General features: G+C 53.2%; 3 protein-coding genes across 4 annotated transcripts; 1 reads left to right on the top strand and 2 right to left on the bottom strand.

The window, feature by feature from the left end:
* Positions 1-595: 595 nt before the first annotated feature.
* Positions 596-3251, bottom strand: GPX3 (glutathione peroxidase 3). Its single transcript, XM_057409582.1, has 5 exons — positions 3093-3251; positions 1877-2030; positions 1626-1743; positions 1415-1514; positions 596-1327 (listed from the first exon to the last, which is right to left on the bottom strand). Exons 1-5 carry the CDS (start codon positions 3177-3179, stop codon positions 1115-1117), a joined length of 672 nt encoding a protein of 223 aa, XP_057265565.1. The 5' UTR covers positions 3180-3251; the 3' UTR covers positions 596-1114.
* Positions 3252-8238: 4987 nt separating this feature from the next.
* On the bottom strand, positions 8239-9062 carry SMIM3 (small integral membrane protein 3). The gene is made up of 2 exons (XM_057409585.1): positions 9041-9062; positions 8239-8465 (listed from the first exon to the last, which is right to left on the bottom strand). Exon 2 carries the CDS (start codon positions 8462-8464, stop codon positions 8285-8287), a length of 180 nt encoding a protein of 59 aa, XP_057265568.1. The 5' UTR covers position 8465; positions 9041-9062; the 3' UTR covers positions 8239-8284.
* A 2895-nt stretch (positions 9063-11957) lies between these two features.
* DCTN4 (dynactin subunit 4) lies at positions 11958-22674 on the top strand. Of its 2 annotated transcripts, XM_057409568.1 has the most exons (13): positions 11958-12028; positions 12322-12500; positions 13338-13381; positions 14085-14192; positions 14793-14813; positions 15751-15824; positions 16130-16242; positions 17610-17719; positions 18729-18802; positions 19212-19266; positions 19730-19837; positions 20210-20307; positions 20969-22674. In XM_057409568.1, the coding sequence occupies exons 1-13, from the start codon at positions 11994-11996 to the stop codon at positions 21180-21182; spliced, it is 1233 nt and encodes a 410-aa protein (XP_057265551.1). In that variant the 5' UTR covers positions 11958-11993; the 3' UTR covers positions 21183-22674. The 2 variants fall into 2 exon arrangements, with proteins under 2 accessions (XP_057265551.1, XP_057265552.1); XM_057409569.1 differs by lacking the exon at positions 14793-14813.
* Positions 22675-22708: the final 34 nt, after the last annotated feature.

Genomic DNA, 22708 nt, shown 5'->3' with positions numbered 1-22708 from the left:
CAAAACTGCTTCCCCTGGGGCAGCCTCGGTGTGGGCACCAGGAGGGATGCCAGGGCTCAGGTGTAGCCATGGGGGCAGAGCAAGGGGACCCCAACCCTTGCATGTGCACCCCAGCATCTCTTGCTCCAAGTGCATGTTCCCCATCTCCCTCTGGGTGCTGGGCTCAGCCTCTTGCCTTTTCCCCTCCTGACCCCCTGCCTTTGTCACGGCAGGGAACTCCCCACTCCTGTACTTCCCCTTCTGCCTTCCCCTGCAGCAGTGGCCTTAGGATGAGTGTTTCCAGACTCTGCTCCCGGAAAACAAGGCTGGAAGGGGAGAGGAAAAAAATAACCAGCCCTATTTGTGTGAGCGTGGCTGTCACGTGCATGACAGCAGGAGCCAGGCACCCTGGCATGTTCCTTGCTGAGGGCTGGTCCTTGCTCCTTCTCCCAGCCCCTTTTGCTCTGCACCAGCACACATCCTGTCCCCAAATGCTATCCTGTGATGATAAACCCCTGTTTAGGAGTTTATCCAGCTGGGAGCCAGCCCTCCCTATTGCTACGCCCAGCCTGGCCATTGTACCCCCTACTCTTTCCCCCGATCCCTGGTCAAGAAGTGGGGTTGCACATTTGCAAGAGCCTTTATTTGGCATTTCTGTGCTGGGGATGAGGGGCCAGCTTCCCCTGACCGGGAGAGGAGCGCGTCTCTGCACCGGCACCACGGGCGGCTTGAATGCACTGAAGAGCTGCTCCGTGCTCGGTGGGATCAGGCCTGGCCCGCCCCATGGCGGGGGCTTTCGGGCCGAGCCTTCATGGAGACGTGGTCCTCTGCTCCAGGGGCAGCGGCCCCTGCATCCTCCTGCTGTCCGGCAACGCGGGGTGATGGAGCAGTGGGAAAGCTGGGGGCCAGGAGGAGATGCCACTGCTGGGGTGGGATATGGGTTATTGGGAATGTCCCATTCCTATCACTGAGGTCTCTGCCACTGGGAGTGCCAGAGATAACAGTGATGGAGGAGACAGCATTTGGCTCCTGCTGCTGGGATGCATGATGGGATGGGGTGGGGAGCCAGCCCCAAAGCAGCCATGGGGATGCCAGCAGAGGGGAGAAACACCCCTCAAGCCAGCAGCCCCAGCCTCTACTGGCCCTGCTCCTGCAGCTGCCTCATGTAGGCAATGATGTCGTTCTTCACGACGGCGATGTTGGCTCGGTGGTACCAGCGCATCACGGGCACGCCATTGGGGCCCACCAGGAACTTCTCGAAGTTCCACTTGATGTCATGGTTCCGTAGGGGCTCCCAGAATAGGTTCTTGGGGTTCCCAAACTCCTCCGCCACCGGGGGACAGGCGTTCTGCAATGGGAGCCAGAGCATCAGTGCTTTGTCCCCCTCAAAACCCAACCTGGATGCAGCCCCTGTGACTCCTTGCCATGCACCCACCTTCAGGAAGGTGAAGACCTTCTGCTCCTTGGCCCCATTTACATCCCCTTTCTGGAAGAGCTGGAAATTGGGGACGAAGCCACCACCTGGCCGGACATACCTGCAAGGGGAGGGTGAGCATCCTGCAACAGGCAGCTTGGTGCTGCACAGCAGTGGTTTGAAGCCATAAGCCCTGTTCTTTGGGGGCCACAGCCCCTACCCCAGTACTCACTTCAGCGCAGGGAGGATCTCCGAGTTCTGGCCGGGTTCCTGCTTCCCGAATTGGTTGGAGGGGAAGCCCAGGACAACGAGCCCGTAGGGCCCCAGCTCATTTTGTAGTGCATTCAGTTCTGCAGGCAAACACAGCCAGGCCTGGGTTAGGAGGGGAGCCGGACAGACCATGGGGACCTGCCAAGGGCTATACACTTGGGTGCTGCTGCCTACCCTGTCCCTTGGTGTGCCCATATCCCACAGGACCCTTACCAAGATACTGCAGGGTGAGGCCTCAGTACGTGGCCACGTTGACGAAGAGCACCATCTTCCCTGCATAATTCCTAAATGGAATATACTCGTCCCCATCGATGGTCAGGGCCCCGTAGTCGTAGATGGTGCCTTGCACCGAGCCGTAGCATTTCACCTGCGGGCAAGGAGCATCCCATGGATGGAGCAGGGGGCTCCAATCCCACAGCCACCCATGCCCACTGGAGCAGCGGGTCCAGCGCTGGCGCTGGCTGAGTTGGCAGCTGCCAGCGTTGTCTCTCCTGCCCCAAATACCACTGGCAGTAGCCAGGCTCCAGCGAGCCAAGGTCACGGTGATGGACAGGCTGGCTTGAGCATGTGCGGCCAGCGGGGCTGGCTGCAGCTGGAGGGATGTTTATCTGTCCGCGGCCAGGCAGGAAGGCGAGAGGCTGGAAAACAGCTCAAGCTGGCTTGGGGACAAAGCAGCCCCAGCCTCCTTGGAGCCATGAGTGAGCAGCACCCCAACACCCCTGCATGCACCCTTTAGGGTGCCCCAGAGCAGCACCCGCTGCTGTGCTGTGGCCAAGCCGTGCCCAGGCAAGGGAGCGATCAGGGATGGATCAGACCCAAGCAGGGAAGGGTGTGGAGCAGCTTCTGCTTGTGGCGCAGCAGGGGTTAACCCAGGGATCCCATGTCCCGTTCCCATCAGGGAGCCCAGGCTCACCCAAGTGACACCAAGGGGCTATTTTGGGACCTGGCAGCAGATGAAGTCACGGGGGTTCTGCCCCGGCAGCTCAGCTTCCATGGGGCTGAATGGATCTGGTGGGGGGGCTCTGCTTCTCCCACCAGTGTCAGGGAGGTTGTGGGGACCAGAGGGGGACAGCAACCACTGCTCCCTGCCTGCTGCAGTGTGGGGACACAGTGGTGCCTGCACCCCCAAACATGGGTGTACCCCCCTGGACACTGCATGGATCAACAGCCCCTTGCTCTGCCCCTATGGGGGTCACTGGGGAGGGGACCAGGCTCTGTCCCCTCTGCCCCAACCCTAGGACAGCAATTCCCAAGAGATAGCTTGGAAAAAAAAAACCGTGATCCAAGCACCGGGATTGGGGGGGGCGTCACAGAACCACGGAGTCCCCTGGGACCTCTGCAGGAAGCCTTGGGGACAGGAGGATCCTCAGGGTACCACATCCCGCCCCCATCCCCAAAACCCCCATAAGGGTCCCCCCTCTCCTCTTACCTTCTCCTTCTCCTGCCCCTGTCCTGGCTGGACGAGCCCAGCCAAGAACAGGGGCAAAATCCAGGCGCTGCGGAGCCAGCCCCCCATGTCTGGGGCAGGTGTGGGGTGCGGGCCCCCTGCTCACAGCGCCGGGGGGGGGGACACACGGGCACACAAACACACCCAAACCCCCCTCTCCCTGCCGCCTTCTGCCACCTCCGAGCCCGAGAGCCGAGAAATAGCTGCTGGGCTGAGCGGGGGGAGCCAATCGCCGGCAGGAAGGACGGGCCGGGGCTGCGTTAACCGTGTGCGGCCGGGGACGGGCACGGCGCCGGGGCGGGGGGGGGCACGGGGGTGCCGTAACCATGAGTGTCCGGTAACGGCGCACGGGGCAGTGATATAGATAGGTAGATTTATGGATAGATAATTTATGGATGATAGATTTATAGATAGATAGATACAGGGCTCAGGGGATGTGCAGCGTGTTATAGGAGCCAGGGAGCTGGGGATTGAAACCCACTTGGGGTGGAAGAGGTGCCGGGTGTTGTCCTCACCATGCATAGGGCACACAGAGAGGGGAGCTGGCACCCGGGGAGATGGGGGACTCAGCAGCGTCTTTGGGGAGGCGGGGATGGGGTCCAGGATCCTTCCCCTCCCATGGCTGGACCCTTTATAGCCCAGCAAAATTAGGATGCTCAAGAAGCAGCCCTGGAGGGGCGTCCCCTCCCCAAGGGCTGGGGGATCATAGCCCCACAGTGACCCCACTATGGCTGCCACTGTCCGTTAACCCCTTGTGTCCCCATAGGGCAGGAGTTTCCAGGGCTTTGTTTTTATACCCCAGGGAATACAAACGTTTACCCTGGGCTGGCTCCAAGGGAAATAACCGTGGGGAGGTGTAAATTCCCCAAAATCCCACAATAAAGTTGTTTATTGGGACAATTAATTGGCCAGAGGGGAGCTGGGGCTGCGGTTTGGGATAGGATCAGGCCTGCAATGGAGGCAGGACAGGGTGTCCCCAGGGGGACAGGGATGCCACACGAGGTTTGGCTTTACTAGAAAGCAGGGTCAGCCCTGTCAGGGAGCTGTCACGGAGCTGTCACGGAGCTGCGGGAGATGCCAGCAGGGAAGTGGAGCCAAGCCATGGGCTTGGGGGAGGCTGGGAACTATCTCCCATTCTTTCCAAGGAACACCATGTCCTGGGAAAGGCTGATGTTATCAGGCTGTGAGCACAGCCTTGGCTGGTGTGGAAGGGCTTCGGGTCAGGTACATCACACACACACACAGGGAACCCATGGAACTGCACGTCCTTCTATCAAGGGCAGCGTTTCCCAGTGCTTTAAACCTGCACTGCTACTGGTGAGGCAGCTCAGCCCTGCCCCGGCATCGGTCCCCACGTGTGGGATGTTCACCCAGGTCCAGGCAAAGCCCTGAGATGCTCAGCTGCTGCCTGGGGACTGACCAGAGCCCAGCACAATGCATCAACAGTTATCCTGGCTGCAGGGATGCTCCGATCACCCCTCATGGATGTGGCCATGGGTGACAACATGCAGCTCCTTGCCAAAACCAGGGGCTCGATCCTCCCCATCCACTTCCCAGCTCTTTGGGGCCATGGATCCACGGGGCTGCAGCTCCTTTCCAACACACTGCTTTCACCTCGCTGCATCCTGCCCCCAACAGGGGCTGGTGTGAGCCTGGCTCTGTGCTGTGCTCCCACCCAGCTCACACCTGGGACAGAGCTGGGACAGAGCTAGGGAGCTGCTGGGGGCTGCACTCCCTGCCCCACTAGTTCGCACCATGGGAACAGCAACACAGTTCTGATTGTATCCCCTAATTGCCTGTGTGGGGCTTTGGTGGCTTTGCTGTGATTAACAGGGACTTGGGGGCTGGAGGGAGCAGTGGTGGCACAGTGTGGTTGTGTCCCTGATCCCATTTCTCCAAATCCCCTCTCCTTTGGTCCTGGTGCCAAATCAACCTCGATGGAGGTGGTGAATGGGGCAGGATTTAATGAGCCATGTTTGATGAACCCCATCTCTGCCACTGAGCTTCAGAGGGACCCTTGGCACATCGGCATGGGAGAGCTGAGGGAGCTGGGGGCTCCAGCAAGCCCATCTGAGTGCAGGATGCTGCTCCAGCATGCAGGATGGGGTCCCCCATCCCTCCCAGCAGGCCACTGTGCGGGCTGACCTAGCCTGAACCTCCCTCCCCGGTTGTTTTTCCACCAGAGCCTGACTGGAGCCAGCCCCCTCTTGCTGCAGATGTTTGGCAGGAGCCTGGGGCAGGAGGCCAGCCCCTGGTCACTGCGCTGCCGCTGCCATCGGCCTCCCCGCTGCCCCCGAGCCACGGGATAGGGGTGCAGAGACCTTGCACCAGGCTGCAGGGCCATGGTGATGGGTACAGGGAATGTGAGGACCACAGACAGCTGCTGGGCTGTGCCCCAGAGCTGAGAGAAGCTTCTGCCTGCAGAGTGATGGGGACGGTGCCAGGGACGGTGCTTGGGCAGCATCACCCTGCTGACAGCAGCGTTGCTTTGCTCTGGCAGCCCAGCATCAGGCCCAGGGCAACCTCTGAACTTTTGTTCTAGGTGTGCGGCAGCAGGCGGAAGCAAAACAAGCTTTGCTGGGCGAGAGGCCCAGCTCCCCCAGCACCAGGCTTCCTGCATGGAACTGGCTCCGCAGCTCATCCAGCCCTGGTCACCCTGCCCCAGTCCCTGTGATCCAGCAGGCACTGCACAGTGCCCATCGCCCTTTGGAGTACAGCTTGGAGCACCCTGCTCCAGGGGAAGGTGTCCCTGCCCATGGCAGGGGATTGGAACCGGCTGAGCTTTAAGGTCCCTTCCAACTCTAGAAGCACAGTGACAGCATCCTGTATCACCTCCTCCCACCGGGGCCACCAGCATTGGCCTCCCACAGCATCCCAGTGGATGCTGAATCACCCACACCATGAAGTGCCTGCCTGCTGCAGCATCACCACTGCAGGACCTGCTTTTTCTGTGGGGAAAAAGGCAGTTTTCCTCAGCAAGCACTGCCCTCCGAGCTCCAGCACTGTTCAGGCACCAGAGCTGGGGCCACAGGGGGATTTGCTTATCTTGCTCAGTCCTGGAGGAGGAATTCAAATCCATAGCCCTATTTTCATGCTTTAAAAATGTCCTGGCTTCATCCTGCGCTCATTTTGCTCCGTGCAGTTGTTGTCATGGACAAACCCATCTTTCCAAGGCTTTGCAATGCCTTTCCTGGAAACGTTTGCCAAGAGCTTGATATTTCCTAGAAAATTCCTGCCAGGAAAGGAAACCTCTCATCCCCTCGGCTGCTAACGACAAAAGAGCACGGAGAGGTGGCAACAGCCACCGGGTATGGCTGCAGGGACAGAAGGGAGGTGCGTGCTTTTCCTTGGATGTTTTGCTCCAAACCAGGCTTCCTCCTCAAACCACTCCAGTATTTGTGGATCTTTCCCTACTTCTTTCATAGCCAAGGAGCTCAGCTCCGGTTCCCGGTGCCAGACGCCGCTGGCTGTCCCCACACCCGATGTGTCCCCAGGGAAGGGGCTCCAGGGTGGAACGTGGTGGGGAGGCAGAGCTGGGGCTGCTCCCTCCCAGCACAGCCATAATCTCCTCCAGCTGCCGCTACGGCATCGAGCCAGGGAGGGAGGGAGGGGGGGAACAACAGGAAAATAACTCTGGTTATTTGCCTCAAACCCTGCAACTTGAGAAGGGGAAGAGAGACACAAACATGTTTGTGGGACAGGCAAGGAATACGTGTCCAAGCCCTCCCTGCACGACCGCAGCCCATGGCTCCTGTGTAGGCCCTTATGATCGATCCCTTGGGGCTGCATCCCCGTCCTGGCCTTCCTCCCCAGGTCCTGCTTCCCTGGGAATCGCCTGCCCCTCCAGCCCTAGCACCTAAAGCAAAGCTGTTCAGATCAAGCCACGCAGGGATGGGGTGCAGGGTTTCTAACACCGCTGGATGATTGCTTTTTCCAGCAGAGAAAATGGGATTTAGCCAGTTCCCACCAGCATCACCGCAGCGTCTCCCCACAGCCCAGCCTGATTCATCTCGTTAGGAGTGACCTTTCTCGCCGTGAGTCACCGCGACGCCGTCTCAGCCCCAGGATGCAGGACTGCAGCCACGCGCCAACGCCTGGGATGTGATGCTGGTCACCGAGTGGGACACAAGCAGCCAGACAATCCCTGGGGATCCTTCCCACTCCCTCTCTGATGGTTGCTGCCACTGTGATAGCCAGATTCAAGTTTGCACTCCCAGAGCATGGGGCTGTAGCCACTGGGCTCAAAGGCTGGGCAAGGACCCCAAGGACCTTGAGCCAATGCAGTGCAGGAGGTCAGCACAGGGACAGCTTCTGGAGAGGCAGGGAAGCATCTCAGCTCCTGCGCACGGACACCATTGTAGTGTGGATAGAGCCGCACAACACCACCACATGTAGAATAAAGTCCATTTATTTCATAGCAAGAGGCACTGTAAGAGCTTACATGGTCCTTACCACTGCCTGGCACAAACCCCTCTGCTTTGCCCTCCCAGACAGGGGCACAGACCCTCCCAATGGGTCAGCCACGCTGTGCGGAGCCCCTCACCATCATTAGGGGCACAGAGCGCAGCCATTGTGTGGGCAGGATCTGCCCATGCTCCTCTGCCCCATGAGACCCAAGGGAACCAAGCACCCCACAGGGTTTTCCTACAGTTCCAGCAGGTATCTGATAGAGGAGAAGCTGGTCCCAGCTGCACGTCTGCTGCACAGCCAGGCTGGGCTCTGTCACCAATGCTTTTAGCTGAGTCTCCCAATGCACAGTCAGAAGCCACATCCATCTTGCTTTGACCCTTCCTTCCCAACCACCCTGATGGCTGGGACTCCAAAGAAGAAATAGCTTTGCTGGGCATTTCCACACCTTGCTGCTTGCCTGGGAAGAAATAGGTCACCAGGGAAGGTGAGACCAGCCTGGCTGCCTCATGGGAGCGAGCCATTTCTAGCTGGACAGGTTCACAAAGTCACACATCTCCTGTCTGGTGCCCAGGCCACCATCTCCTTGACAGTCCCCATGAGCTCAGTAGGTAAATAGGAGGCAGTGGAAGAGCCACGTACAGGGGCAGGCATCCGGGTGCTGGCCGACCCCAGCTCCTGCCCGTCTCTCCCCAGCGTTTTGGGTGCTCCACTTGGTCCCCAGCACAGGATCCCATGGCTGTGGGCTGTCTCTCATCACCTCCACCTCACACGATGCCATTGCGTGTGGGGTGAGTCCGTACCCGGTAGATGATGACGGCGGTGGCCGGGCAGAGCACCAAGGCTGTCATGACAAGGATGGTGGCCAGGATGATCAGGATGATGACCCAGATGTCCAGGATGTGCTTGGGGAGGGCAGCAGGACCTGCGGGCTCAGGGAGATCCATCCTGCAAGTGAGAGGTAGAGGGGTGATGGGGAAACACCCTCCATCCCTCCCATAGGCAGAAACACCCCACCACTGCTCTGAGCACCCACTGCTCTCTGGGGAGACCCCTACAGCCACATCCAGCCTCAGCCCTGGGCTCTTTCAAGAGCAAAAGGCTCCTTGGAGGAGGGTTTACAGCGTGCTCCTGGGATTTGCAGCGTGCTCTGGTGCAGCTGGATAAAAGCCAGGGAAAACTTCCCTGTTAATTGTTACCGTTGTTAAAGGAGCTGATAAAGCAAAGCCACAAACCAGGCATCCCGCTGGTCACTCGCGGGTTGGGGGGGGAAGCGGCGGGAGCAGCGTGGCCGGAGCCCCCCCGCTCCGGGGGACCCCACCCCACATCCCCTCGTGCTGAGTCACGGAGTTAGTGGCTTCATTAGCAGCGGGGCTCGGGGATGAGGGGCCGGGGGTCACGACCGCGCTGAGCCCCCCCGTCCAGCCCGCATCCCCGCCAGGCTCCGGCACAGTGGGGCGGAAGAGGAGGAAGAGGAGAAGGAGGCAGCATCAGCACCGCCCGTCCTGCCCGTGCCCCCCTACCTGCGGCACTGCCCTGCTCCTGGTCCGGGTCCGGGTCCGCGTCCGGCTGCGGCGGGAGGCGGCGGCAGCGGCAGGATCCCCGCCGGGGGAAGAAGCCTCCGCTTGGCCCCGCCCGGCCCGGCCCGGCCCGGCCCGCGAGGGGCGGCAGGGTAAGGGGCCCGGCGGGAGAGGAGAGGAGAGGAGGGGAAGGGGAAGGAAGGGAGGGAGGGCGGATCTTCTGTCTGTGCCAGGATAAAGCCGGAGCACGCTCCAGCTCAGCATCCCCCAGCACGGGGCCCCAGCGGGAGGGACCCTCGGGAGGCAAACTCGAGGGTCTCTTGGAGGCACCGTGGGGACATCTCACAGCGTTACAAAGGGCTTTTCCCCTGCTCCATCCTTCTGCCTCACCAGCAGTGGGGCTCACACGCACCCACCTGCCTTAGCAAGAGGGAATGGTCAAACCATAGGGAGAGCCTCCATAAACCCCCACAGCAAGGTGCAGGCAGCGCCCCCCAGGGCTTCGGGGCAGCGTTCATTTAGAGACACAGGCAAAGAGGGCAGAGAGCATCTCTGGGAGACAACAGACATCCCGCTGGATGGGAATGGCGTTTCTGCTGCCCAGTGGAATATTCTGCTCCCCAAGTGATGCTGAAGGGCAGAACCAGCAGTAGCTATTCCTGGCTGGCCTGAGGATGCTCTGATTTTCCCGCTGAGATACAATCCTGGTGTTACCCGCAGTGGGACCCACACACTGCACCCTTCATCCTGCCTTTCTCAGGGAAACCTGATGGATTCCTGGTGGCAGAAACCATTACCCTGTGCCCTCAGACACCCCTGGCTTCTGGGCATGCAGCAACCGCAAACCCTGGGAGCAGCCTCTTCCGAACAGCACATCCCCCTCCAGCTGCTGCTGTCAGATAAAAAACATGTGGGGTATTATCATGAAGTGGCAGCGGATCCTTATGGGCAGGGGGTTCCTCTGGAGGTCATGGGCTGACATCAGGCACTGTGCAGGGTCAGGGTGGGGATAAGGAAGTGAAGCTGAAGCCCAGGCCATGCTCGATGCTTGGCAGCATGCTGAGGAGCAGAGTGGAGGCGGTTTGCAGCTGCAGGCTCTGCCCTGTGAACACAAAGCGCAGCATCCATACTCCTCACATCTACCTGCTGGTCCCACTACACGGGGATGTTTGGTTTTGTCGGGACCAGGAAAGTCAAGAGAAACCACCCCAGGAGTATGAGCAAGTTGGTGCCTTTTGTGTTCAGAGGGTGCCTTGTGGGCAGTGAAAGAAGCACAGCTGAGGCTCAGGGAATCGGGCAGCATACAGGAGAGCGTGTTACGACTATAGGATCCCAGAACCAACCAGGCTGGAAGATCAAGTCCAGTTCCCCAGCACTGCCGAGGCCACCACTAACCCATGGCACGGTGTATGAACACCTCCAGGGACGGTGACTGAACCCCCAGCTCCTGAACGGGTGAATCACCTCGTGCGGTCCGCCCTGGCCCAGCTCCCCCAGCACTGACCGCGCTCTGCGGACCCCCTTTAGGACCCATCGCACCCACGCCCGCGGTGCCCAGCAGGGCGCGCCGGGGTCGCGTGGGCGGGGCGGCGCGGTGACGTCTGGCGGTGACGTACGCGCGGCGGTGGCGGCGGGGCCCGCTCCGGTGCGAAGATGGCGTCGCTGACCCCCTGTACCCTTCTGTGGGTCTCAGCCGGTGCAGCGGGACCCCCTTCCCCCCCCCCCCCCCCCCACGTCCCCATCGAACACCCCCCGGTAGGGCAGGGGGGGCACCCACTACCTCGCACCCCGCTGTGGGGCGCGGCCTGAGGTGACGACCGGGCAGGGTCGGGAGCTTCCGCCACGGAGCCCCGCTCCCGGGTTCGGGCCTCCCGGAGGGAGCTGCTCTCGGCCGAGCCTCGGGGCTTGATGGATGTGGCTGCGTTCGCAGCGGTCTGACAAAGCCCATGCTCATGACAAAGCAGCGTGCTGAGGGCGGGAGCAGCGTGCTCGTTACGACAGCGGTGTCAGGCGTAAGAGTGGTGCGAGTTTATCAACATCAGGACGAGCTTGTGCCCCACAGCGGGATTTCTGCTGTGGAGGGTTATTTCTTCGGCCAGGAATGGCTGGAGCCTGCAGGTGATCATCAGGCTGGAGCAATGGTCTGGTGCATGGGGCACTGCTTTTGTGCAAGCCTCGAACCTAGGGCTGCTCCTGTGACTTCTCCCATCACGGTAATCAAATCCGTGCAGCGCACTCTGCAGAAGCCTGTGTGAATTAAGAAATTACAGTAGATCTGAAAAGCCTTGAGGGAATGACTCTGCAACCCGGATCTGAGGAGATCTCTCTTCAGAAATGATAAAGCCTCTGAGGAGTAGAAAATAGATTTGTCACCACGCTGCATCCGTCATGATTTTGCTATAGCGTGACCAGTGTAGTCACTGTGCATTGCCGTGTTTAATGATTGGTTTACTTTCCCCTTCAAGAAGGGGGCCCCCTTTTTGTTAGTGTTGTTTTAATTGACAGAATTAGTTTATGACAGCAGATACAAAGTGTTCTCCGAAATATGTGTGTATCTGACCAGTCTAACTACAAAGGTAGAATAAATGTAGATATAAAAGGAAAAAAGGCATGTTAAAATCTGTTGTTTCCTGTATGGAATTCTGGGCACTGCAGAGGTCAACAGCCAGTTGTCCTTTTCCCATTTACTAAGTGGAATAGTTTATTCAATCCTGACTTAAGGAACATTATTGAAGATTAAAATTTGGCTGAGACGGGTTAAGATTTCAAAAAGCGTCTCAAGTCCTTCCTGGCTTCCCCTGTCTGCTGGCAGACACAAAGCCCTATTAGATTGTGTGGCAGAGTTTCAGGCTGCTGCCAGCATGCTGCTGCCTAGACAAATGTGTGCCAGGAAGTGTGATGTGGCCCTCTCCTTTATCAGGTGGACTCTCACTACTGCCCCAGCTGCCTGGAAAACATGCCTTCAGCTGAAGCCAAGCTGAAAAAGAACAGGTAAGCTTGCTTTAGCTTTATTTTCATCAGGGCTTACTATTTGAAACAGTTCCTTCTCCTGTTCTCATAACACATTTTAGTATCATCCAATATTTTAGACTCATAGAATGGTTTGGGTTGGAAGGGTCCTTAAAGATTATCTACTCTGAACCATTCCTGTTCCTTTGGTGGCTCTGTTGCCCTAATGCTGTTGCATAAGATGAGAAGTCTGTTGGTTTAATCTTGATTTGCTTGCTCAGAGCATTTTCCTGACCCTTGTCAGAGCACTGTCTAATAGACCTTCCTCCTTACAGGTGTGCTAACTGCTTTGACTGTCCCTGCTGCATGCACACCCTTTCCACCCGAGCCACCAGCATTCCTGCTCCACTCCCTGATGACCCGGCCAAGACTACCATGAAGAAAGCCTATTACTTGGCCTGTGGATTTTGCCGCTGGACTTCCCGGGATGTTGGCATGGCTGATAAGTCTGTCGGTAAGTGACAGTCAAAGCCATGTATTACATGATACGTGCAGTATCTGCCTAGGTTTTGAGTTACAGTTGGAAATTCACAGGAAAACAGTTTGTTGCTGAAGTCTCCTCTGAAGAGCTGAGTTAATGGAGCACATGACCCATTTCCACCCTTGTGCTACCTGACTAGTGAGAAAGTTGTCAAAAACGGGGCTTTTTAGTTGGTGCACTCTCTTTACAGCTGAGGTCTTGTTTATGTACCTGCAGAGTCTTTGAAGCCACTCAGTCTGACAGCATAAACATCTCATTTATTTTCCATCACTTTTGTCCTTTTAAGCTTATTCCAGAGTTGCCAATCAGTGTTTGTAGTTGTTTTTTCTTTCATGGCAGCACTGGAACAAGCTTTCATCTATTTCTTGGTGCATAAGACGTGCAGAAAATACCTGTCAGGCTCTAGAAACAGGGCTGAGTAGACCAGGCAGATCCTCTGACTTCCAGTGTTGATGTGACTGAAGATGCAGAGACATGGGCAGCCAGTAATAAGAGACCATTCTTGTTAACTCATGTTCCTGCTGCTAAAGTGACTCCTAGGTGCTGCTCTCCTGAGTATCTCTCAAACAGCAGTTATTTAAAAACACAGTATAAAAGCTGCTGAAGCTCCTTCGGCTCAAACCTGCCTGTAAAAAGCTTTAGGAGGTGTATATTTGTGCAGGTGTGAACTTACAGAATTGCAGTGGTAATTGTAACAAAATGGGGAATGTCATTTCATGAATAAAACTGAGGTAGTTGGGTCTTCGATGTGATTTCTGTGTGGAGTCTGGAAATCTCCTGAGGACCTTGTTTTCTCTCTTTCTCTTGCAGCTAGTGGTGGCTGGCAGGAGCCAGAGAATCCTCACACACAGAGGGTGAGTGAAGGGAAGGCTAAGATGCATCAACTAGAAAGAGCTGTTAGAGGTGCCACGCCACCTCAGTCACTTCTTCTGCATCTATCTTATCCTTCAGATACCAGTTCCTACTCTCAATTCAATAGAGGGAAGGCCTCTTAGAGGCTCTCTTGTGGATATTGCAGTATGCTTTGCAGAAGACATAATTTCTAATAGAAGACATAATTTCTAATAGTTGACATAATTTCTAATAGTTGAAAACATCAGATCTAATAGTGCTGTTAACACCAATGAATGTGAAAAAAGCTCTTTTCCAATCAAGAGTGTGTCTAGGATCTGGAAAACAGGACTGCACCTTTGTTACCCTTCCCTGTCACCAGTTAGGGCTCTGCACTAGGAGTGATCAGCCCATATGACATTGTTCCATCCACTCATGGCAAATGTGTGAATAAAGTCTCAGTTGCCTGACTTCACAGTGGGAATTGGACACTGCTCTCTGACAGATGCCACTTCCAAAGAAGGGTCTGTTTGTCACCCGCAGCATGGGTTAAGATTCGTTAGGACACACAGGCTTGTTTAATGTCTGTCTTTCAAAATAGAGCACTAGGAACAGAGCAAAACAAGTAGCAGGAACCCCAGCCCAGCTTTTTCACAAGCGAATACTGCAGCTCATCTGGCATTTGTTCCACTTCCACTGGGTTTCTTTTCTCTTTCATCCCTCCAGATTAACAAACTGGTTGAGTACTACCAGCAGTTGGCTCAGAAAGAAAAGATCGAGAGGGACCGGAAGAAGCTGGTGCGACGCCGAAACTACATGCCTCTGGCCTTTTCGGTGAGCAGGGAGCACTGTGCTCACAGAGCAGGACAAGTGATGCACAGCAGCCTCAGCGTGGAAAATTACATAGTTGGTAGCACAATAGGGCTGCTCAGTTCTTTGTAATTGAGAACAATGTGGAGAAAATGAGCTAGGGCACATGGGTATCTTTAGGGACAAGTAAGTTTACACCCATTATTTATTGTGTATTACACTGCCTCTCTCTCTAGTAGTCCTCTCTGATAATGCAGAAGGGTTTACACTTGCCATGTGAAGGAGTATGTTATCCAGCAGTGAAATGCAGTGCAGCCATTGACAATCCCAGTGGTAGCCCTTTCTCAGGACAGTTGCATACCATAGCTCAGTAACCATTAGCTCAGGATTGTCTGGCACTTCTCTGCATGAAGTCTCAACTGAAATTAACCTTAAGACTTGATTGTGGCTTGAATGACTTGTTTATTGTAACTTGCAGGTAACTGCTTACTTTGTTTAGCTGGGTGATTGCATATGCTTGCTACTTCTTAATTAACTGTGCTTGCTCTGTGCCCTTGCTTCTGTCTTATGGCTGCATTTTTTGTCTCCGTTGCTACCTGCTGCTATTTTGGGGGCTCTCCACAGCAACACACTATACACGTAGTGGTAAGTCTTTTCACGGTTTCTGCTGGTGTTAAAGCTCTCCTGGTACCTAGTGAAGGGGAGTGACAGATCCCACTCTTCACCCTGCCTCAGGGCCCCTGACCTGGATGTGCCTAGAACAAATATACACGAAGGCTGACTCATTAGAGAGTCACATTGGTTGCAAACCCAAATATCTATTGTTAGTTTACAAACAGGGAATTTGGGTAAGTAATGCACAGTTGAAGAGTAGTCAGTCACAAAGCTTGGCTGGGACACAGCTGTCTGCCTGCCTGAGGCAAATGGTACTCACATTAATTTTCTGATCTTTGAAAAAGCATGAGGGTAGGCTGATGCTTACACTTCTCATTTGGTGAGAATTCAGGTTTTCAGCCCTGCCCAAAAGGAAGATTTCTGCCTCCAAGCATTCTGCATACAGTTCAGCTGTAGAAACCGGAGGAGTAGCTCAACTATTCCTGCTGATTGGCAGTGCTTGCTGAGAGACACCTGTAGATAACAAGGCTTGTAGGAGGCTGAACCTTCCAGCTGCTTCTAGTAGTGCTACAGAGCATTTCAGATGGATTCATACCCATGTCGACCCTATTCTTTTGGCACTTGAGCTCTTATTCTGGACTACTTGACATGCAGTCTCTGTGAAGACTAGGTCAAGTGAAAATGTGTCAGTAGTGCAAGCTGGTGATTTAAGGAAAAAGTAAAAGCTCTGTAAGAGGTGGCCACACACATCTGTCTCTTCCCATCTTCAGTGCAGTGATAATTGTTTTCTCCTCACTTAACAGTTTGAGCAGGAAAAAAAAGTATCTTGGGAAGCATTGAATACCTTTCCCTTTTTGCTTTCCTTTGCTTGTCTCCCTATGCTTGTCATGCAGGATGAGTTTGCAGTAGGTCTTTTTGTGCTGGCAGGGAGCAGATTCAAAGCTGATAGTTCCTTTTTTCCTTGTAGGACAAATACGGCCTTGGAACCAGGCTGCAACGCCAAAGGCCCGGTGCACCCATCAGTGCCCTCGCTGGACTCTCGTGAGTCTCAGGGTTGGGGTTGGGTAGGAGGCATAGGGAGGAAGGAATAAAGCAAGTTCAGAAAGAAGGTAACACATTAGCAGACAGCAGTGAAAAGAGCTCTCTTTGGAGCAGTAGAGCTGTCAAATCCTCTGTGCAGCAGCTCCAGATGGTTTACTTTCTCCTCAGAGAAACAAGTGACTGCTCACATCCTTGTGCAGTTACTGTTGTCTCACAGTCTCAGCTCTCACTGCCTTCTGTGTTACAGTGCTGTCAGAGCACACATGCTGTATTTTGTGACCAAGTTGTCCCTCACTTTATTTCAGCCTGAAAGAAGGAGAGGACCAGAAAGAGATCAAGATTGAGCCAGCTGATGCAGTGGAAGAAGTGGAACCTCTTCCTGAGGATTACTACACAAGACCAATCAATCTGACAGAAGGTAACACCTTATTATTCTGTCACCTTAATATTCTGTCACCTTAATATTCTGCCATGTTGCATTATATAACACGAGCAGTGCTTGGAAACTTGCCCGTAGGGTTCCTAATGCTTGAAATTATAGTAGTTTTTATGCTGGGATAGAAATGGTGGGAAATTTGTGCCTTTTTAAATGGTAACTTTGAATGCAGCCTCAGCTTCATGCTGTGCGTGGAAATCTTGGAGCCAAATACGTCAGGTCTTTAAACAGTTGTTTCCTTTTGTTGCTGACCTTAATTTCTCTGCATGTGAAGTGTCAACTTTTGGATGGAGAAAAGAGCTGACATCCTTTTTCACGTAATAGCAGGAAATAAGGAGTAGCTGAGCTGCTGGGGAGCTGGAACCAAACCTGACCTGTTAAGTAACAATTGCGCATTGCTTTGACACAGCTAGGACCAGCTTGCGTACACTTGCCAGTTATTTAGCTCATGGTTGAGCTCAGTTGTTGGCTCATGATTTAATCAGCCAATACTGTAAATTGACCAGTGACACTTGGGAGTGAATGGGATAAAACAGCAGGTACAGGATGCAAAGTGGACTTCCTGCTGAGGTGGCTCTAAGTAAGACAGATGTTCTTGGTCGTCCTGCAGGCCAACAGAGTCCACCACTGTTAATTCATGAAAGGCTTATGGGAAGTGGTAGATCATCTTGGCCTCTTTCTCATAAGGCCATCAGCATTGTGAGAGGCTGATGCTGGTAAAGAACACAACTTTCATGATTCCCTACAGAGAGGAAAAGGCTGCCAGGTGGCTCACTGCCTCTTAGACACTGGAAACAGTGAGCAGCCTGTTTTGGGGGAGAAATCCACAGGAAATGTTGGCTGCTGGGAGTTCCTTGCCTTGGGAACTATGTAGTCACTAATTCTATGCCCAAGTCTGAGTTATGCAAACTCCTTGCTGAGGAGCTGTGTATTGTACTTATGCAGCACCCAGCCGTGAAGGTAACAAAGCAACAAAAACTCATTTGCCCTTGGCAGGGAAAGAACTTATTTTCCAGATGATTTCCAAATTCTGTTTCCACTCCAGCTGAGCTTTGAATAGAGATGAAGGTCCCTCATTTCTCCTGGACTGACACTGGTCCTGTGTTAATGTACCCTGTCAGAGCAGTCCTTTAGACAGCTCTTACCTTCCATCCGTTCACTGCTGGAAACAGTGATACTTTCCAATGGCTTCCGGATTATTTGGTGCAGGTGAAATTGAGTTTCTTAGGGATTGTAGCATGTCCACACAGTGTGTGCCACACTTGCTCTTAGGGCAACAACCTGTGTAGGTTCTAGCTCAGATTTCAGTGCCTGAGACATTGATTTGCCTGGCTTTGTTGTGCATTCAGTGACGACCCTGCGCCAGCGCCTGCTGCAGCCTGACTTCCAGCCCATCTGCGCCTCCCAGCTCTACCCTCGTCACAAGCACCTCCTCATCAAACGCTCGCTGCGCTGTCGGGTGGGTAATTGAACACAAAGAAGTGCCTTTTTTCCTGGCTCACCCAACATGGCTTGTGCGAAATGTCTATTTCTTTTCAAAAGAAACTGCTCAGATGCTTCTGGTTGTTGAAAGCTCTCAATCAAATTCATGGTAACAGCACTAGGAGATGAGGGAGGTCGTCACGTCTCTGACGTGATGAAGATTGTGAAAGGGGGACAGCATTGTGCAAAGATGCATAAAGACACACAGTGGGTTTACACAAAGGTCTGTGTGCTCTGCCAGGGAATCATAGAGGGCTGCCAGTACACTCAGGATTAAAATATTTCTGCTATTATTAAAGACAAAAGTCAGTAAACAACATTAGTGAGAGAGAGTGCAGAATACTGCAGATGTCCTTAGGGTGAAAGCAGAAAAGGGGTATTTCAGAGAATAAAACCAGAGAGCTGGGAAGTGAAGACAGGCAAGAATTAAATTCAAGTTCTGCTGTTGGCTTACTACATGATCTTTAAAGAGCTGCTTGCATTCTTAGTGGTTTCACTGGATTTATCTAGTTCCCAGAGTAACAGAGCAACCTTCTTGTAAGTATTTAAGATGCAGAATGCTTTGCGAATGCAGAATATTTTCTCAGAAGTGAGTCATTTCAGGCTGAGCCTGTATATCAGTGAGTACTTTATGAGGAAATCAGTCTTGAGTTCTAACTCTTTGATCTTTTTTAATGCATTCTGGAGCATGTATCAAAGGGCTTACAAGACTTGTGCATTCCTCCTGCAGTCAGTGAGCATCCAGGTGTTTTTAAGCCGAATCCCATGTTTCTGACATTGCACAGATAGTGATGGGTATGACATTTTTGGACCATCTATAACTTGACACAGCGATGGCTATATGTGCCCCAAGGTAGTTTTTATGTGTGTTGTGTTAGAGGCTGGGTAATATCCTGGCTGGTGGCAGTGTGTTTGCAGCTCTCATTCTTCAGTGCGTAACTGCTCACTGTCTTCTGGTGATGACTAAAATCTCTTTGTCTCTGTAGAGTTGTGAACATAACCTGAGCAAACCAGAATTCAATCCAACATCTATCAAATTCAAGATCCAGCTGGTTGCTGTGTAAGTAAGATACAGGGACTGGGGAGAACAACTGCCTATCTCTGCTTAGTTAATGCCTTCTAGTTTCATTTTCATTTCATGTGCTCCTGAATTGACCTCTGCGTGGTTGTGTCTCCTCTTACGGTGGTATAATCACCTTTTAAAATACATTTAGATTATCTGTAATAGGTTTGCTTCCTGATCTGCTAAAGAAAAGAGATTGCATGCTGTGCCAGCGCCAGACAGCAGCAGGAATTTGTAGGATTTGGCTTATATAGCAAAAGGGCACTTCATTTTAGTTTTTAATATCAGCTAAGCTCTAACAGCATTGAATGAGTGAGATGGATGCATGTGAATACATCCCTCTAGTTTGAGAAGTTATAGACAGCAACAGAGTCCATCACGGTCATTTGTTTTGTTCTTTTTGTAGTAACTATATCCCTGAAGTGAGAATCATGTCTATTCCCAACCTGCGCTACATGAAGGTCAGTAGTTTTTCCATAAATCTTTTAGCTGGGAGGTGTGGATGTGGGATCTGTTTGGAAGATGACACGGTGTGACGGCTCTTCCCTGAGGGCTTCATTCACTCCATTTAGAGAGTGAGCAGGGTTGAAGGGACTGGTCAGGATAATGCTGCTTGTACTTATCACTGCAGTAGATCACTGCGCAGTGTGACGTCTGGCATCACAGGCACACGTCAGTATCTGGAGAATAAAAAGTGTGGATTTGAAACCTTGGCTACATTTCAAGGATGTGTATTTCTTACATTAAGAAAGAGTGCTGTTTGGCATTGGCACCTCTCTTACAGACTGGAGGTGTTTGCTATCCATCCCTTGAGTGTATGTGATTTTTGAAGGTGTTGATCAGTCACAGAAGATGGAGGTGCTAACAGTGACTATGAACTTTAGAATATTTGCTTCTTGAACTGTGATTCCTGAATCTCCCCAGGAGAGCCAAGTCCTCCTGACTCTGACTAATCCAGTGGAGAACGTCACACATGTCACGCTGCTGGAGTGCGAGGAGGGGGACCCTGACAACATCAACAGCACTGCCAAGGTATTGTACCCTCCTGCTGTGGGAGCCCAGGGCTTACACCCCCATTTATTCTTCCCCTGATCACACTTTTCATAGGGCCTTCAGTCCCTGCTGGACTGTGTTGCATTTTCCTCCTTGGAGTTTGAATTATTGTCACCAATCATTAGCTCATAAAAGTAGTTTGAAACTGCCTGCTCATTGAGATCAGTACCTGAGGGAGAAAGGCAGGATTTCACTGGTAGAGTGATAACCTCTGGAGCAGAGGAGAGCTGAGGAAGAGCCAGTTTTCTGTTAAACTGTGGTAAAGAAGCCCTTGGAAGGGGAGGGCTCTCTCCTGCTCACACTGTAGGTGGTGCTCAGAGCTGAAAAGCTTCTCTTCATGTTCTGATGCAGGTGGCAGTTCCTCCCAAGGAGCTTATTCTGGCTGGCAAAGATGCTGCAGCAGAATATGATGAGCTGGCAGAGCCTCAAGACTTCCAGGATGACCCTGAGTGAGTGTTGTTTGTCCTGTGGGAATCCTGTTCCGTAAAACTTGGTACTTAAACCAAGTAACTCACTCCCTGTGTCTTCAGCATGTTTTGTTTGGTTTTTTTTCCAGGTTTTTTGTGCTGGTGGTGTTTTTGGGGAGGGTTCAGAGATGTGGTGTGGACTATTTAGGAGACATTTGTTCCCTTTGAGGCAAAGTGTGCTGTTAGAGCACTTGTTATTGGTGGTGGCACTAATTCTCTCCTGGAATACTGTGTCTAATCCTCTTCCTTGCAAGCAGGGGGTTTCACTGTAATAGTGAGAACTACGCAGTAGGGTGTGAGACAGTTGCCTTCAGCCTCCAAAATGGAATGTGTTCTGCAGCCTCTTACAAAGCAACTTGAGCTGTATGCCATGGCTCTTCCCTGGGGCAGAGCCACACCCAGAACTCCCAGAGCCAAAGCCGGGTGTTCTGTTTGACACATGTCAGCAGAAAGGCAGATACTGATGTTTGTGGGGCAGGAGGAGGCTGTGGAGTTAAGAAGCTAGAACCCAGGGCAGCTGTGTTAACAGGGCATATTCAGCCATAAACTAAGCACCTCTCTTATATGTTGTCAGAATAAATCTCCCAGAACAATTGTGTGAGACCTTGGCTGACCCAGCCTTCCATTGTGTTCTGCCTTGCAGTGTCATTGCCTTCAGAAAAGCCAACAAGGTCGGAGTTTTCATCAAGGTCACCCCACAGAAAGAAGAGGGTGAAGTGATTGTGAGTTTCAAGATGAAGCACGAGTTTAAAAACCTCGCTGCTCCCATCCGGCCCAGTGAGGAAGGTGATCACAGCTCTGAGGTCATCTGGCTCACCCACCACGTGGAGCTCAGCCTCGGACCGGTGCTCCCATAGGCGCTGCCACTGCCGCTCCCTGCTGGCTGCAGGACGGGATCTTGCATCACGGTGAAGAGAGCACCGGGTGGAACATCCTGCGAGAGCTCCCTTGTGATGTGTGGTGTGTGCCACGGGCCCCACCAGGCTGCGAGGAGGTGGCTGAGGGTGCCGTGGTTTGGGATGGTTTGTTCTTTCTCTTCTTGTCCTAGTGCCCACTAACTACTTCTCTGCTTCCCCACGCCGCCACAGGCTAGTTTAACTTGCAGCATGTGTTTCAGCACAGAGAAGGATCTTGCTTTCTCCAGATCTGCGCTACACCTGGCTGAATTAGGGTTTATTGACAGAAAAGAACCCATATTTCTGTTTTTCTTCATGTCAGCCCACAAGCCCAATGTACAATAGTAAACAACTTCCTTTTCACACAGTTATGCCCTTCCAAAACAAATGTTTTAAGAGGTGGCCGTGTCTGCTGCATTACTGGTGAGTTACTGGCAGCAGCACGAGGCTTTTGGTTTTCTCCTTCCTCATAGGATACCTCAGCTGTGGAGGACTGGGACATACCACCCAACCTCTCTGGTGTATGTAGCTTGCTTAGCCGAGGTGATAGATGCCTTTTCACAAAGGAAATGATCAGTTTGCCTTTAAACCCCAAATAGCGTGTACTGTAGAGTCCATGGATCTGACTGGTAACTGAGCCTGCTGCCAGCTCATCGTGCTGCAGGTAGATGTGGCAGCACGATGTGCTGCGAGCTGGGAATTTGGGTTCTGCTGCAGCTCCAGGCTGAGGCTAGGATGCTCCAGAGAAAACAAGTGTTAACAAGGGTAGCAATCAGAGTGTGAAACCTGGGCTGTTAAGGTTGGATCTGATGTACAGGGAACTACAGGGGCTGTTGGCTCTTCTTCCAGTTAGGGTGTGTGGGAGGGAGGTGTAACAGACAGTTCCACGTTAACCAACAGACACTGTACCGTCAGGTAATTTATCCAGGCTGCCGTTTGGCTGTGGTCCCAGCTCAAATCAGTAATTAAGAGCAGAGTATCCAGGACACAGAATTACCAGTAGCTGCATAGCTTGGTGCAAGCGTGATCACTCTCCCTGCAGAGCATTCCCAATTCCAACACACACCCTCTTAAACCTTCCTGATGGGCTTTGATGTGCTGGAGCAGGCTTGAATGCTGCTGGCCTGGAGCTGCAGATCCTCTGCACGGCATGGCAGGGTGAAGCTTCCAGCTTTTGTTTTGGGGTGGTGCTGCACCCCAGAAACATCTCCCTTCGCACCAGAAGCCTGCCGCGGCACACCGGGGCCTCACGTTTACAACCTCGCGTAGGATACGCACAGATGTACAGCATGAGTTGAACACTTGTAGTAGGTAGTTAATGTCTAATGCTAGCGCCTGCTGTGGCTTCACCCATCCAGATACAGCACTTCCCTTTTGGCCACCACTCCTCTGCAATAGCCACTACGTTTGGGACACGATGCAGGGCTGTGCTGGTGCTTGCAGGCAGAGAACACTAACACGAGGGGGCCTTTCCTGGGTGGGCCCGG

This window comes from Pezoporus wallicus, unplaced genomic scaffold (assembly GCF_028554395.1).
Source record: "Pezoporus wallicus isolate ANWC-B61680 ecotype Strahan unplaced genomic scaffold, APGP_CSIRO_Pwel_v1 contig_8166, whole genome shotgun sequence".
NCBI classification, from domain to species: domain Eukaryota; kingdom Metazoa; phylum Chordata; class Aves; order Psittaciformes; family Psittacidae; genus Pezoporus; species Pezoporus wallicus.
This window is presented reverse-complemented; position numbering and strand designations above follow the sequence as displayed.

What these genes read in the sequence shown, in the direction of transcription:
- SMIM3 (XM_057409585.1), bottom strand. Translation starts at nt 8,464, where the DNA reads ATGGATCTCCCTGAGCCCGCAGGTCCTGCTGCCCTCCCCAAGCACATC.
- DCTN4 (XM_057409568.1), top strand. Translation starts at nt 11,994, where the DNA reads ATGCCTTCAGCTGAAGCCAAGCTGAAAAAGAACAG. An exon ending in AGTGCCCTCGCTGGACTCTC is followed by an intron (nt 15,825 to 16,129) that starts GTGAGTCTCAGG and finishes ACTTTATTTCAG; the next exon opens with CCTGAAAGAAGGAGAGGACC. An exon ending in ACATCAACAGCACTGCCAAG is followed by an intron (nt 19,838 to 20,209) that starts GTATTGTACCCT and finishes GTTCTGATGCAG; the next exon opens with GTGGCAGTTCCTCCCAAGGA.